At 39.1% G+C, this 16,720-nt stretch overlaps 1 protein-coding gene across 1 annotated transcript in view; it reads left to right on the top strand.

Annotated features, from left to right (window-relative positions):
- FKBP5 (FK506 binding protein 5) overlaps positions 1–16,720 on the top strand; it is a 152,664-nt gene that overhangs the window by 80,210 nt on the left and 55,734 nt on the right. Inside the window, exons 4-5 of the mRNA XM_006860396.1 lie at positions 12,535–12,677; positions 13,893–14,007. Coding sequence (XP_006860458.1) covers positions 12,535–12,677; positions 13,893–14,007 — 258 coding nt within the window. The remainder of the gene's footprint in view (positions 1–12,534; positions 12,678–13,892; positions 14,008–16,720) is intronic.

The following is a 16,720-nucleotide window of genomic DNA, read 5'->3' as shown; positions in this document are numbered from 1 at the left end:
TTAAAATAGAATTTTAAGCATTTATCTAGAAAAATAATATTGAAAAAATTATAATACCATAGGTTCTAGAAATAGTTTGACTCAATACCTACACATAGTTTTTGTGTCCGTTCTTCTTGCTGCATCACCTTTTAAACCGTGTGCATTAGTTTCCTCATCTGTAAAATGGGGATATGATTGGGTTAAGGATTAAATAAGATGATACAGCATGTCATTACTTAGTACTCACCCAAATTGATAGCAATCACTCAAACCTGTATCACTGTTGTTGTTGTACTATTAGGATTACTTATTATCTTTATAATGAAATGAAAAGAACTGTGTTGTAGCAATTTGGGATCCAATGATCTCTGGTTTCTGTATGTGCATACAAACTTTTTGAAATACTGCTGAATCATCTTTTAAAATTTCAGGATGTCTTGAGAGACAAAAATGGAATCAATCTTAATAGAATTGATTGTTACCTTTGTGGAGTCTGTTTCAGATATTAGAAGAGTTGATGGTTCCCTTCACTGGGCTTACTTAACTACATCTTTATTACATTTTCCTAGTTCCTAGAATTGAGTCTATAACCCATTTAAAAAGAAGCTGAAATAGGAATGATTTAGGATTTTCATACATATATTTTCATAATTTAGATTCTGTTCTTTTCTCTACTCCTCCCCCAGAATATATATTACCACTGATATGGGAAAGAGAGTTAGATTTGGGGGATAAAAGAGTTATTTCTACGCTTGTTCTTCTAAGTGAATCCAAGAGCACCAAAGCTTTATGTATGTTACACACACACTGGCCTCCCCCTGTAAATGTCTGGTGATATCTAATAGAAAACTGCTTCACGCTCTTCTTTTTGGTACTCTTGACATGTAACTAATAAGGTTGGGAATTATGAAGATGAAATCTTATATATTATATTATTCCGCAAAATTTGAGGAGAAGAGAAACAAACAAAAAATCTTTTTGGATTTTTCACATTACCTATGTTGTTGTTAAGTGCCATCAAGTCGGTTCTGACTCATAGCGACTCTATCTATATAGGGTTTCTCAGGAGCAGCTGGTGGGTTTGAGCCATCGACCTGTGGTTAGCAGTCCAGTGTTTATCCTGCAGCACCGTACCAGGACTCCCATATTACCTATATTTCCCTCTTACAATTAAGAGTAAATCATAATGAAGCAAACAGTAATGATCTGCCTTTAACATTAATAATACTTCTTTTGATGCACAGTCATTCAAGATTGTTAGTCAAAATAACTGTTGATTTAGTCACCATTAGCATATTCAGGTTGTTGTTAAGTGCCATCAAGTCGGTTCTGGCCCATAGCAACCCTGTATAGGGTTTCCGAGGAGGGGCTGGTAAATTTGAACTACCAACCTTGCAGATCAAACTGACTTTTCAGTCCAGTGCATTAACTCACAGTGCCACACCAGGACTCCATTTAGAGAAGGGATATACGCAAAGGCTTTTCAGAAAGTTCACTGAAGAATTCCATTATCTTTTAAATCCATTTTTCTATGCTCTTTCATGCCTCCTTGTATGTGTTGAAAACTAACAGCCAACTCTTGTTAAAAGCTTCCAGTGCCAGGCTAAGGATGTTACATGCAGTCCTCTTAGTGAGTCTGACCTGATAGCTGCTACATATATATATTTTCTAGATTCTTTGTGTAATTTATTTAGAATAACTTAGGCAGCAGTTAGACATAATAATGTTTGTTTCTAAGTGTCTTTGGATTTTATTGAGGTATTGCTTCTTGTTAGGGGCCTTCGAGTCTGTTTTGACTCATTGTGACCCTATGCACAACAAAGAAAACACTGATCAGTCCTGTGCCGTCCTCACAATTGTTGTTACGCTTGAGCCCATTGCTGCTGCCACAGTGAAAATTTATCTAGTTGGGGAGGTCTTTCTCTTTTTAGCTAACCTCCACTTTACCAAGCATGATATCCTTCTCAGAAGAATGAGCGATGACGTCTCGCCATCCTTGCCTCTGGTGGCATGTTCTAGCTGTACCTCTTTGAACACAGATCTGTTTACTCATCAGCCAGTCCATGGTACTTTCAGTATTCTTCTTCAACACCATAACTCAGATGCATCACTTCTTCTTCTGCTCTTCCTTATTTTCCTTATTCAGGTACTACTTACAAATAATAAAATTTACCCATTTTAAGTATACAGTTCGCTGTTCCTCCACTACAGCAAATCTACCAAAATACAGAATAGTTTGGATTCTTACCCTAAGAAGTTTTCTTACAACTTTCTGTAGTCAGTCACTCTCTTCCATGGACCCTGCGCCCCAGGCAGGCACTAATCTGGTTTCTGTCACTCTAGTTTTGTCTGTGGCATTTGACTTCTTTCACTTACCACAATGATTCTGACACTCATGCATGTTGAATTGCTGAGTAGTATTCCACAGTGTGGAAATTCCACATTTTGTTGATCCATTAGAAATTTGGGCATTGGAATTGTTTCTGATTTGAGGCTAATATGAATAATATTGCTATGAACATTTACATACAAGTCTATATGGATATATGTTTTCATTTGCTTTGGATAAATAAATACCTACAATTGGACTTGATGGTTATATAGTTAAGTGCATGTTTAGCTTCACAAGATATTACTGTACTAAGCGTAGTGGTTATTAATCAGACTGTTAACCTTAAGGTCAGCAGTTTGAAACTATCAGCTGTTTCTGGGGGAGAAAGAAGAGGCTTTCTGCTCCCGGAAAGATTTACGACCTCGGAAACCCTGTACAGGATCGCTATGAGTCAGAACCGACTCCTCGGCACATCACCACCCAGTTTTCAAAATGACTGTTACCATTGTCCATTCCCACCAGCAGTGCATGACAGCTTAGTTGTTCACATTCACGTTAATACTAATGCAGTGAACCGAAAGGTTGGTTAGAACCACAGGGCTGGTCGTTCAAACTCACCAGTTGCTCCTCACAAACCCTATACAGGGTCTCTATGAGTTGAAACTGACTCAGTGGCACTTAACAACATTTTGGCGTTAGCAATCCCCATTGGGTGTAAAGTGGTGTCTCCATGTGGTATTGGTTTGTATTTCCTTGATGACAAGTAATGTTAAGAATATCTTTTCTTGTGTTTATTGGTCATTTATATATTTTGTGACTCGTCTCTTTAGATCTTTTGCCCATTAAAAAAAATATGTTTTCTTCTTGAGTTGTATTCAATAGGACAAGCACTTGCTAGATATAGTTTGCAAATGTATTCTCCCAGTCTCTGACTTATCTTTCCATTTTCTTAATTGGTCTTTCAAGGAGAGTGCTGTTGAGTTGGTTCTGACTCAGGTGACCTTGTATAGGGTTTCCAAGCAGCAGCTGGTGGGTTTGAACCACTGATCTTGTGGTTAGCAGTCCAGTGCTTATCCTACAACACCAGACCAGCCACTCCACAATTTGGGTAGCTGCTACAATTAAGCCCCTGCCCCTCATTTCTTTGTTTTGTCCACATATAAAAAATTAAGGTAAGGGAGATTGAGTAATTTGTCCAAAGATTTATAGTAAGTGGAAGAGTCAGAGTCAAAGTCAAGCAGCCTTGAGTTTGAATCTTAGTCCAGACACGGTACAGAAACAAAAATACTCCTTGTTTAGCAGTATTACCATCTGAGTACCTGCTCTGCACCACACGTTTTTCTTACAGAACTGATGTATGAGGTTTACCAAAAGCAAAATTAGTGATGTTCCAAATTTGATATTCTGGGCCTAATTCCTATTTTTAGTGTTTTGTTGGGTTTTAATTAATTTTTTTAAATTGAGGTGATTTTGTTTTTGTTGTATACCCTTAAGCTTTGGCAACATTTGGTAATTAGTAGAATACACTGGAGGAGTGACTGAAACCCAGCCACGATTGTGAGGAGGTTGTAGCACTTGGCAACATTCCATGCTGTTATACATCGGGTCATTATGAGTTGACTGCTCAACACCTAACACCAACAGCAATAGGAATGTGTAGCCTTATAGTCAACTTCATGTAAGTTGTTTGTGGTTTAGCTGTGTGCTTGCTACCTTTCAGTTTCTATTGATGCTTTCATATACTGCCACTTAAATATGCTCTTAAGGTCTTTCTGCTAGTACTTTTAAGGAGCATTAAGGGTTTGGAAGGACAACTTTTAAAACAAAAATACTTAGTTTTCAACTCTCCTCCTTTTAAGGTGTGAGTCAGATAGACAGCAAACTTGAAGAAGTGCATTGGCTTTTGCAAGTACTGTGCAATAGAAGACAAATACTTTCTATACCCATTGCCGATTGGGGGTAAGGGGGAAGCTGTTTTCAGCAGGGCCTGAGAGTAGAATGGAGGAAGAAGCTAAACAAATTTCTTACTCCATTTGAATTCGATCTTACAACATGACTGCATTCCTTTTCTGAGTACAATATTGTGGGATTATAGGTCTTTGGGAAATAGAAATGAACAAAAACATGATTCTTGTCTTTGCATACCACAGTAGCCTGGCAGAGTACATTATGAAAGCTCTCCAAGTATAGTTAATGCCACTATATCCATTTTATCTCCCTGTTTTAAAAATCATAATCCAGGAGGGCAGGAAAAGGTTATCCTGTCTTCAGTTCTGTTGGTTATTAAATAGAGAAATGGCAGAAATAGAATGTAAAATGAGACACTTGAGAACTTTAAAAGAATCTCAAAGTATAAATCAGTTTGTTCAATTCATGATCTGATACTTGTGGTAGGGAGTAGTGATAATGACAAGCCATTTAAAAATAAGACCAAATAAAATCTGTGAAAGGAAAAAAATATACAAGGAAAAATAATTTTCTTTATCTAGGAGTCCTGGTGTGCATGGTCGGATAAGCACTTGACCTTGAGGTCAGTCTGAACTGCAAGGTCAGTGGTTCAAACTCACCAGCTGATCCTCAGGAATCCTATACAGCAGGGTTGCTATGAGTCAGAACCGACTCGAGGGCATTTAACAACAAGTGTAAAAAGACTGATAAAGCGCTGGACCCCAAGGTTGGTTTGAACCACAAAGCTGGCAGTTCAAACACAACCAGCAGTTCTCTGGAATCCCTACACAGGGTCATTATGAGTCAGAACTGACTTGACAGCAACAACAGTATAAAATACAATGTCAGTGATTTGAAAAGTTTAAAATACAAAATATTAATAAAATATGCATAGTTAAATTAGAGATCAGAAGTTGGTACTACGTCCTGGAAACCCTTCGATGAAACTAAAGCAGCAATGGATCACAAGTATTTTTAATGTTCTGAAACTTATTAATGACTAACCTTTATTTAAGTGGTTATCAATATAATTTTTTTAAGTTTTGAAATCATTTTATAGTTTCGAAAGTTTTGAAAAATACGTCTTTTTATCCTCCCTTTCTACTTTCAAATGAACAAGTATTTTTATAATACTGTAACCGCTTTCATCTTGTCATAACCAAAAGGTCGGTGGTTCAAACCCACCTGTCACTCCTTGGAACCTATTCAGGGTCGCTAGGAGTCAGAACTGACTTGACGGCACTTAACAACAACAGCAACATATTTCACATGAAGCCCCGATGGTGCTGTGGGATAAGCACTGAACTGCTAGACCCAAGGTTGGCTGTTCAAACCCATCAGCTGCTCCATGGGAGAAAGATGAGGCCGTCTGTGTCCTTAAAGATGTACAGCCTCAGAAATCCTGTATAGGGTCTTTATGAGTTGGAATTTACTCAGTGGTAGTGGGTGTGGGTTTTCTGTTTGTTTATATTTCAAATACAAACATTTAATTGGGTTAATACGCTGAACTGCAAGGTCAGTTTAAACCGCAAGGTCGGTGGTTCAAGCTCACCGCTGCTCCACAGAAACCCTATACAGGGTTGCTATGAGTTGGAACTGACTCAATGACAGTTAAGTTAACAACAACAAAAGTTATATAGACACAATTTCTAGAATGAGCACTGTAGCTTTAAAATTTTTACTTTATTGGGGTAAAATATATATAACAAAAAGTTTACCATCTTAGCTGTTTTTTGTTGTTTTTTTTTAATCTTAGCTATTTTTTTAAAGTGTAATTCTTTGACATTATTTATATTTGCCATGCTGTGTTACATCCCAACTCTTCATGTCCAAACGTTCCCAATCAGAAACTCAGTACCCCTTAAGCAATAGCTCCCAATTTCCCTCTCCTCTCAGTCTCTAGTGACTAGAAATAAATGTTTGTCTCTATGTATTTGCCATTTTAAAATATTTAATATTTTTAATATAAGTGGGATATATATCTGATATATCTCACTCAGCATAATGTTTTCAAGGTTCATTCACATTATAGCGTTTATTAGAGTTTCATTTCTCTCTGTGGCTGAATGATATTCTGGTGTATGGGTGTAGATTTTGTGTATTTATGCATCTGTTTATGGAGACTTGGTTTGTTTCCACCTTTTGGCTATTGCGAAGATCTTTAGTAAGTATTTGAATCTCTGCTTTCAAGTCTCTTGAGTGTATACTTAGGAGTGGAGTTCCTGGTGGTGTTGTGGCTAAAGCAGTTAACTGCTAACCAGCAGCTCGTTAGGAGAAAAATGTGGCAGTCTTCTCCTATAGAAACTGAAGCTTTATGATGCGGTTCTGTCCTGTCCTATAGGAGCTCTCTTAGTCCTAACTGACTACTGGGTTAATGCTAATTCTGTGTTTCAGTTTTTGAGGAACCGCTAATATGTTTTCCACAGTGGCTATTTCCTTTTATATTTTCATCAGCACTAGATGAGGATTCTAATGTCTCTACATCTTTGCCAACGCTTACTGGTTTCGGTTGTTTGGTTAATAGCCATTCTAATTAGTGTGAAGTAGTATCTCATTGTGGTTTAAGTTTGTATTTTCCTGTGGCTGAAACTCATCAGCCTATTCTTGAAAACACTGTACAGGGTTGCTGAGAATCAGAACTGACTTAACAGCACGTAACAACAACAACAATAGCTAATGACGCTAAGCATTTTTTGTTATTGTCTTTATTATAAATCAAAGTATTAAAATGTTATACTTCAATGTGAAAATCTCTGTATGATTCTTTAAAATCAGAAAAGTTACATAACTCATATTCTGAAGAAAGAAGGAAAATATAATGCATTGGGACTTTATGTACTTTTTAGACATTTTCAAATGCCTACAATTAGGTTATATATTAAAAAGCATTTACACTTAGTGATATCTACATTATATATTTGTATAAATATATCTTCTGTTCACTTAGGAGTCTTGGTGTGATGCTATAGTATAAATACTGGACTACTAACCAAAAAGTCGGCTGTTCAAACCCATCAGCTGCTCCTCAGAAACCCCGATACAGGTTCGCTGAGTCAGAACCGACTCAGTGGCACTTAAAATACCCCAATTAGTGACTATCTCATTACCCATCATTTCTCATTTCTAACAATAGTATAAAATCTACTATCTATTTATTGTGCATTAACGACAAATGGCTGGCAGTAATGAGCACTGAGGTGTGAGGCAAGAGGCAATGAAGGCTTGCTGTGATGGTTAAGGTGATGTGTCAACTTGGCTGGGCCGCGATTCTCAGTGTTTTGGCTGTTATGTAATGATGTAGTCATCCTCCGTTTTGTGATCTGATTGCAGACTACCGGTTTTCACAAAATGACCTGGTCTTTGAAACCTAACCATGAAGAGTGGGTATACACTCTTATTTCAGATTTTATTACAAATGGAATAAAGTGATAAACCAAACCATTTGCTATGGAGTTGTTCTGCGTCACGGTGACGTCACTTCTGTAGAGTACAACTGTGTTCCTTAGGGTTTTCAAGGCTGTGACCTTTTGGAAGCAGATTGTCAGGCCTTTCTTCCAGAGTGCCTCTGATGAGTTCGAACTGTCAATCTTTTGGTTAGTAGTTGAATAGCTAACCAAGCACTTAACCATTTGCATCACCCTGATGTGGAAGAAAGTCCTCATGGTCTACTTCAGAACAGGCCCAGCATTGACAACTGTACGGTACACAGTTCCGTTCTGCACATATGGGGCGGGGCTGGGGCCGGGGGTGGGGTGCCACGAGTCAGAGTCAACTTTAAGGCAACTGGTTAAGCAAATGCCATGTTGTTGTTAAGTGCCGTCGAGTCGGTTCCGACCCAGAGACGCTCATTGGACTGCGAACCTCAAGGTCAGCAGTTCGAAACTACCAGCTGTTCCGTGGGAGCAAGATGAGGCTTTCTGCTCCTGTAAAGATTTACAGCCTTGGAAACTGTACAGGGTCTCCATGAGTCTGAACCAACTCCATGGCACACCGCCACCACCAATATAGGGTTTCCAAGAAATGGATGTGAGTTTCAACCGCCAACCTTGTGTTCAAACTGACTTTGCATTCCAGTGCATTAATCCACAGTGCCACACTGGGACTCTTACAGAAATGGATAAAATTGTATTTGAGCTGATAAAATTAAAGCTTAGATTAATTGTAAAAATAAATTACATTTATATATTCTGGTGTATTATACCTTTGGAGTCCTAGTGTTGTGCTGTAGAATAAGCACTGAACTGCCAACCAAAAGCTGTTCCTTGGAAACCCTATACAGGGTTGCTATGAGTGAGTACAGACTTATTGGCACTTGACCACAACAATTATATTTTTTGAACTGAAAGAGAAAAAAATCTTAAAAATATTTATGCTCTTTGACTCATTAATTCTACTTCTAGGAATTTAACCTAAGGAAATATGGTAGAAGTTCACTTACCTATCTCCAGACTACCTGATGTTCTCCATTCTATTTGTAAATACAGTGAGTGATAACATTTGTCTGTTACTTTATAGTGTGGTCCCACATTGCTTCCACCATTTGAATTGTTAAGTGCTGTTAAGTGCAGTTGAGTTGGTTCCGACCCATAGTGACCCTGTATAGGGTTTCCAAGGAGCAGCTGGTGAGCTTGAACCGCCACTTTGCAGTTCAAACGAACTTTGCAGTCTAGCGCATTAACCCACAGTGCCTCACCAGGCCTCCACCATTTGAATGGATCTTGTCAACCTTCATATAGTTGAACAAGTTGAGTTTATTACTTATTTGAAGCAAGGGAGAATGTACACTATGGGGAACCATTGTGTATTTGAGGAAGACAATGTTAGGAAGGAGTTACTATGGGGGTCAGGCTTGTGTTAGTTATTTGGGGAGAACTGAAGTAGTGGAGTCTTGCTCGGGGTTGGCAGCTGTCAGGAAGTGGCCAGCTCTGAGGGGAGCGCCGACTAGAGTGAGACCTAGTGACGCTGCCAGAGAAGCAGCAGTCACACACAGTAACCAGGAGAGGGGGGGTGTTCGTATTTTGGAGGTTGCTCAGTGACCTTGGTTTTGTCTGTGCTTTGACAGTATTTTGAAGTGATCTTGTTTATTTCACTTTTACCTGGTCTCAGAGTAACCTTTTCTGATGTTGATGTTTTGTGAGATTGTTTATGTTCAACAGGAGAATAACATGGCTTGACTTTGAGCCCTAGTCCAGCTACAAACAACACTGAGGCCTCCTTGCATGTGGCCCACCATTTTCCAGATGTAAGGAGCAACTTTTGTCTTTATCTTAGAGTCTTACGAAGAGTCAATTGAAATTTTTTTATGCCCATGGTATTTTTGCAATTATACAGTTTCATTAGATGTTAGATAAAAGATTGAAATAAGTCTAAAAAGAAAAAGGAATTCGTTTTATGAAAATGAGATTGAATGCTTTGGAAGTTAAAATGGCTCTTGAATTAGTGGTAGGTAGAAGATAGGGTTGACATCCACTGTGAATCAGAATCTACTCTGTGACACACAACAGCAAAAGACAGGTGATGAAATAACTAGGCCATTCAGAACACATTTGCACAAGAAAAATTCTGCATGTTGATTGCCTTACAAATGTTTTCTGATTCTGGCTCCATTTTAAAGAAACTCACATTATAAACTGCAGATAATACAAGAGGGTGGATAAAGTCCATTGTCTTTTAACTCCATTTTTCCATGAATCTCTGAAGCCTCCACGTATATCATGAATGTGATTGAAATAGTAAAGATGATATTGAACTCTCATAGCTGGAACCACACTTAAAGACAAGATCTTTGTCTTCTAACACACTAGTGAATTAACATACAGGTAGGCCCAAGCTATGACAAGGTTCCATTTCAGTCTGGCTCTTTGCTCAGTGTGTTTCATTCATTTGCTGAAGGTCTGTGTAAAAGAACCTATAATATTCCCAAATGAAAAGCAAAGCAAAGGCACAGGCATAATTTGTTTAGCCTGGGGTTCCTGTGGATTTAATTGACAGTGATTTTCCAACTTCTAAGGCTTAGCATAGATTGTTGTCATTAGGTGCCATCAAGTCGGTATTGACTTATAAGCAACCACATGCACAACAGAGTGAAACACTGCCCAGTCCTGGGCTAACCTCACAATTACTGTTAAGCTTGATCCCATTGTGCCAGTCCATCTCATTGGGGGTCTTCCTGTTTTTCTCTGACCCTCCCTTTTACCAAGCATGGTATCTTTCTCCAGGGACTAGTTCTTCCTGATATGTCTGGAGTATGAGAAACAAAATCTGGTCATCTTGGCTTCCAAGGAGCATTCTGACTGTACTTCTTCCAATATAGATAGATTTGTTTGTTCTTTTGGCAGTCCATGGTACTTTCAGTATTCCCCTCCAGCACCATAACTCAAATGCATCAGTTCTTCTACAGTCTTCCTTATTGACTGTCCAACTTTCACATGCATATGATATTATTGAAAACACTATGGCTTGGATCAAGGAGCTCTGGTAGCGTAGGGGTTACGAATCGGGATGCGAACCTTAAGGTCAGCGGTTCGAAACTACCAGCCGCTCCGCGGGAGAAAGATGAGGCTTTCTACTCCCGTAAAGATTTACACCCTTGGAAACCCTGTACAGGGTCGCTACGGGTCGGAACCGACTCAACGGCACTTAACAACAACAACAACGTGGCCTGGATCAGGCACACCTTAGTCCTCAAACTGACATTGTTGCTGTTGAACACTTTGAAGAGGTCTTGTGCAGCAGATTTGTGTAATTCAATACGTCATTTGAGTTCTTGACTGCTGCTTCCATGAGTGTTGATGGTTGATCCGAGAAAAATGAAATCTTTGAGAAGTTCAGCCGTTTCTCCATTTATCTTGATGTTATTTATTGGTCCAGCAAGCAAAGTTAATGAGTCTTTCTTCAATCCTGATGCCATGTTCTTCTTTGTCTAACCCAGCTTCTTGGATTATTTGCTCAGTATACAGATTGAATGCATATGGTGAAAGAATACAACCCTGACACACACCTTTCCTAATTTTAAACCATTTAGTGTTCCCTTCTTCTGTTCAAACAAATGTCTCTTCGTCTATACTGCTTATAAAGATGATTAAGATATATATTAAGTGAAGAAGTAGTTCATAACAGAATATACAATGTACTGTCATTTGTGATTAAACCTTTTTTAAAAAATTGAGAGCTAATTTGAAAAGAATACAAAAGAACATGGCAGTGGTTTCATCTTCTAAGGAATGGCCAGATGACCTTTTACCTTTTACTTTACGTCCTTCTCTCTTGTATTGTTTTAAATAATGGCATACATTTTTAGTTCAGTGTAGCTAATACTTTGAAAAGCAGTAATACGTAATGAATACTAAGCTGTAGTCATTGCCATTAATGCTTTATCTGCCTCTACCTACATGCCTTTACGCAGGGTTCCGCTTATCCCACAGTGTTCCAACCAGCTCCCTCAACCCAATTCACTGCCTCAGTGGTTCCTAGTGTACCTGATCCCACTTTGATCGACACAGCACTTCAAGTTTGGAATTGTATACTTTTAAATTGCCTAGACTTCCTATTCTGTTTCCCAAGGAATTTGAGACTTAACAATAAAGTGTGCTTCTTGGGAACTGCAAATTATACAGGCTAATAGGTTTGTGCAATTGAGCAGTAAGTTATTTCTCAGTTTCCTTGAAGTAGGGCAAAAAGGAAAATATGCTGAGCTCTGAAGCTCTTGTGACTTGACAAGAGGACACATACCATTTTGTTTTAAAAAATGGTTTTTTGCTGATAGTAAATTTTGAGAAGGAATTTGTTTTATGGACCCTTTTCTGTATCTGTGTTTTTCTGATCGTTTCTTATTTGTTGGTTTTGTCTACCTCACTAAATCATAAGTTTCCTTATGAGAAATTTCATTTTCTGTACTATTGTTTTGTTCGGCCTCCTCCTAGAAAATGTGCACTTAATTCAAGCAACAACTACAACCTAGCCCCATTTCATGGCTATGTTACTGCCACTTTGCAAAGATGGTTAGTCTTTGAGGGACTGATGTGAATACATTTTGGAAGTTGATGTTGCTTGCATCCTCCTCACTAGAGAATCATCTCTGATGCATCTCAAAAAAAAAAAAGAATTATTTCTCAATGTGTCACTTTTACTGAATTTTGTCATTTTGAAGCCCATACTTTCCAGCCAAGTAGATAATGTGAAGAATTAGAAATTTGTTTGAACTTTCATTTTAGGAAAGTGAAATCCTTTAAAATATGGCCAATAGCTTTCAACCATCTTTTCCTTTCTCTTAGGCCAAGTTATCAAAGCCTGGGATATCGGCGTGGCGACTATGAAGAAAGGAGAGGTCTGTCACTTACTGTGTAAACCAGAATACGCATATGGCTCAGCTGGCAGTATCCCCAAAATTCCCTCAAATGCAACTCTCTTTTTTGAGGTAAGTATGTGCTGTGACGTCGCCTCGTCAGCATCAGCCGTATGATCGCGCTGCCTTTGAAGCTGCAGTCACTGAAACCAGGAACTAAGCCTGCTCTTACGAGTCAGATCCAACTTATTTACTTTGGAGCTTGGGTTCTTGAGTTCGTTCCCACAAGCCTAAAGGGTGTGTGCCAATGCTTTCTTAGAAACGTATCTCTGGCACAAAAGATCAATCCAAATAAACAAAGGACATCAGACTTACAAGTAAAGATTCTGGTCAATGATGTGAGTATAACACGCTCAAAACTGACCAGAAGACAGGATGGAAATGTTGGAAATAATATTAAGATATACCCAAACCAAACTGGGAGGTGTTTTCATATTGTTGTTGTTGTTTAGTGCCAACAAGTTGATTCCAATTCATAGCAACCCTGTATAGTTGCTATGGAGGGTTTGAACTGTCAACTTTGTGGTTAGCAGTCACAGTTCTCACTTCTTAAAGATATGGTGGTGGTTGTGAAGTGCCATTGAGTCAGTTCCAACTTACAGCAACCCTGTGTGTAGGGTTTCTGAGGCTGTGAATCTTTGCGGGAGCAGGAAGCCTCTTCTTTCTCCCGTAATGTGTGTGTGTGTGTGTGTGTGTGTGTGTGTGTGTGTGTGTGTGTAGTAATGTAGCTCAAGGAAATGACTTGACTTACCAGGAAAGTGGTAGATGGTGATAATAAGTTATTCATCCTGTGTTGAGTCACACATATTTCACAAAACCTGATTTTAAAAGTAAGGGAGAAACTGCTGGGACCATCCTACTGAGGTAAAATAAAACTTTAATTGACCTGACTCTAGGATTTATTCTTACAGTTTAGGAAGAGAGCTCCAAGAATCTGGAGTGGAAAATAAGTGGCCTCCGAGTCACACAAAGGAGCTGTGTGCCAGCACCTCGTAGCTCTGGCTTTTTGCCCACAGAGCAGTTTTCCTAGTATTCCCTGCCTGTCTCTGCTCGGCAGTCCCACAGGATGTGGTCCTAGACATTATAGTTACGTGACGGTTCTTTCCAGGTATTGAAAAGCGCAGTGTTCTTTTCCCCTGCTTTTCCAATAACTAAGATGCATAGATAATTATCTTTTAATAGTCTTTATTTTGTAAAATAAAAGGAGAATAGGGTTGTCCTTGCTTTTACCGTGTTAAATTGGCTTTGTGTGGTCTTTTCTCAGCCAAATCCCTTTCTCCTTTCTAGATTGAGCTGCTTGATTTCAAAGGAGAGGATTTGTTTGATGATGGAGGCATTATCCGGAGAATCAAACAGAAAGGAGAGGGATACTCAAACCCAAACGAAGGAGCAACAGTAGAAAGTAAGTACTGTTATGAGAGAGAACAAGTCTCATTGCCACCCCAATGTCCCATGCTTTGATAACTTGGGTTCCATTGATATAAATCAAGTGGAGACCTAAATAATATTATTTATATAGATTGTTGTTGTTGTTGTTGTTGTTAAGTGTCATCAACTTGATTCCAAGTCCTAGTGACCCAGTATAGGATTTCTAAGGAATACCTGGTAGGTTTGAACCAGTGCTTCTCTTACAGTGCCACACCAGGGCTTGAAATGTTGGCTGTACTGGGCTCTCTTGCCTCAGTGTGTTCAGCCACATTGGAATGCAAAGAATGCAGACAATCAGCAGTGTTTTCAAATGTGAGAATTTCAACAGAGTGATCTGCAGATTCAAGCTGTTGGAGCATCTCCCTTCCCTCTCACCTCCCTTCCCTTTTACCTCCTTCCCCTTTCCAAATCCTACTGAAATGATAAATGAAAAGATAATCATTTTAAGAAGTGAAATAAATCCATAATAATGCTGGAAAATAGGGTAATATAAGCAGTAGATGAAAAATTAAGAAGAATGTCTGGAATCTATAAAGTAGATGAAATTAGGTTGATGGAAAATATAGTGAGGAAACCCAACCCAAAACAGGTGTGGAGAAAACCTCCACAGAGGTACGTACTGTTCTCAACAAGCTTGGGCAGAACTCCAAGCTCACAGTCAGCGGGTGCTAGGGAGCCAAAGCAGGCTATGGGGCAATCATCAGGGTTGTTATAAAACAATATGGAACAGCTGGGCCAGTAAACGTCTAGTGCAGTAAGTAGTTCTCAACTTTGGCAGCATTTAAAATTACCTGGGGAGCATTAAAAAAAAAAAAAGATCCTGATGCCCAGGCTCGGCCCAGACCAGTTAAATAAGAATCTCAAAAGATGGAACTATTTGAGTATTTTTCTTATAATTCTAGTTTGCAGTCAAGGATTGAGAATTACTTCTTTAGGGCCTAGCTACTGATGTTTACCCTCAGGCTAAAGCCAGTAGGGCCAAGTTTTCCAAGGACTCCAAGTGCTGGCCAGGCTATGCGTGTGCGCTGTACTGTCTTGTCAATTCCAACACGGACAGAGCAGAGCTACACCACAGGGCTTCCTCGGCTGGAATCCAACATGGACAGAGCAGAGCTACACCACAGGGCTTCCTCGGCTGGAATCTTTCCAATAGTAGATTTCCAGGTCTTTGCTCCTTTGGAGAGTTTGAATCTAATATCCTTTGAATTCTTAAAACAGATTTGGAGGGGGAGTGGGAGTGAAGGCATTTCTGTTGTTAAGTGCCATCGAGTCAGTTCTGACTCAGTGATCCTGTGTATGGTTTCTGAGGAGCGGCTGGTGGCCTTGAACTGCCGACCTTGCAGTCCCGTGCATCAGTCCACATAGAGCAGTAAATATGCTTAAAGCACTCAGCTCCTGAAGTAAAAACTTTTTCATACATCAGCAGTGGGGAAGGGTGCCCCCAACCTCCCTGTGCACATCATGCTCAGCATAATAACTGCTCAGTGAATATCTGTGAAATCTGGACGATAGTTATGAGGCGCCATCAAGTTGGTTCCAGCTCAGAGAGAACTTATGCCCAACAGAACGAAACACTGCCCGGTCCTGTCTGTGCTAGCCTCCCAATTGTTATGTTTCAACCATTGTTGCCTCTGTGTCGGTCCATCTCATTGGGGTCTTCTTTTATGCTGACCCTCCCAGCATGATGTCCTTCTCCAGGGACTGGTCCCTCCTGATAACATGTCTGAAGTATGAGAGACAAAGTCTCACCCCCGTGGCTTCTAAGGAACGTTCTGACTGCGCTTCTTCCAACACAGATTTCTTTGTTGTGCTGGCAGTCCATGGTACTTTTAATCTTCACCACAGATCTCCACAATTAGAACATTCTTTTGGAAAAAGGTCTGCCATGGAAAGACATCCAGTGATTTAGAAATCCTGTGCCATGTTATAATACTCATTTGGTGATTATAAATCCTTCCTTTATATGAATTGGTGATCTGAAAGATAGTCCAGGATATCTCAGAACATTGAACCAAAAAAGAGATGAAAGGTGTGAGGAAAACTAGAAGACATGGATGATGCATCCAGGAGAGATGATAGCGTGTAGTCAAATAGGTAATTGACGAAACTTCCTTGAGAAGATAGATTGGAAAGGCCAGTTGTTTTTGGAAAATAGAAATGGGATTTCTTTTTCATCAAGATACATCCTGGTGAAATTTCTGAATTTCAAAGCTAAAAAGAAAATTCTGAAGACTTCCAGAGGAACAAGCTAAGTAAAGAGATTCAGACTGGCATCAGAGTTCTCTTGGGTGACAACACTAAATACTAAATGACAATGCTCTGAGTGCTGTCTGCAGCGATGAATATTTAGAACCTAGAATTCTATATTCAGTCAGGCTCTTCATTTAAGTATGAGAACAAAGTTATTTTTAAAAAATAGAGTCATACTATTTTTGAAAAGAATTCAAGAGGATACCTAAAGCTCACAAAAAGCAAAATCAAGAAGTGAAACTTTAAGACATAATAAATATCAATAATGATAATTTCCATAAGATGACATTAAAGTTGGATACATTTATCCTGAAAAACTGCTAAAACAATAGAATTATAATGTTAAAAGTAACATTAATACTGGTATTTTAACACTTTGGACTTAGAATTCTGGGTCATTTTAATAAAATATGGAAGGGGTGGGAAGTGAAGGAGAT

Source organism: Chrysochloris asiatica, unplaced genomic scaffold, assembly GCF_000296735.1.
Source record: "Chrysochloris asiatica unplaced genomic scaffold, ChrAsi1.0 scaffold00038, whole genome shotgun sequence".
Lineage (NCBI taxonomy): Eukaryota > Metazoa > Chordata > Mammalia > Afrosoricida > Chrysochloridae > Chrysochloris > Chrysochloris asiatica.
Note: the sequence above shows the minus strand (reverse complement) of the source record. Positions and strands in the feature narration are given on the sequence as shown.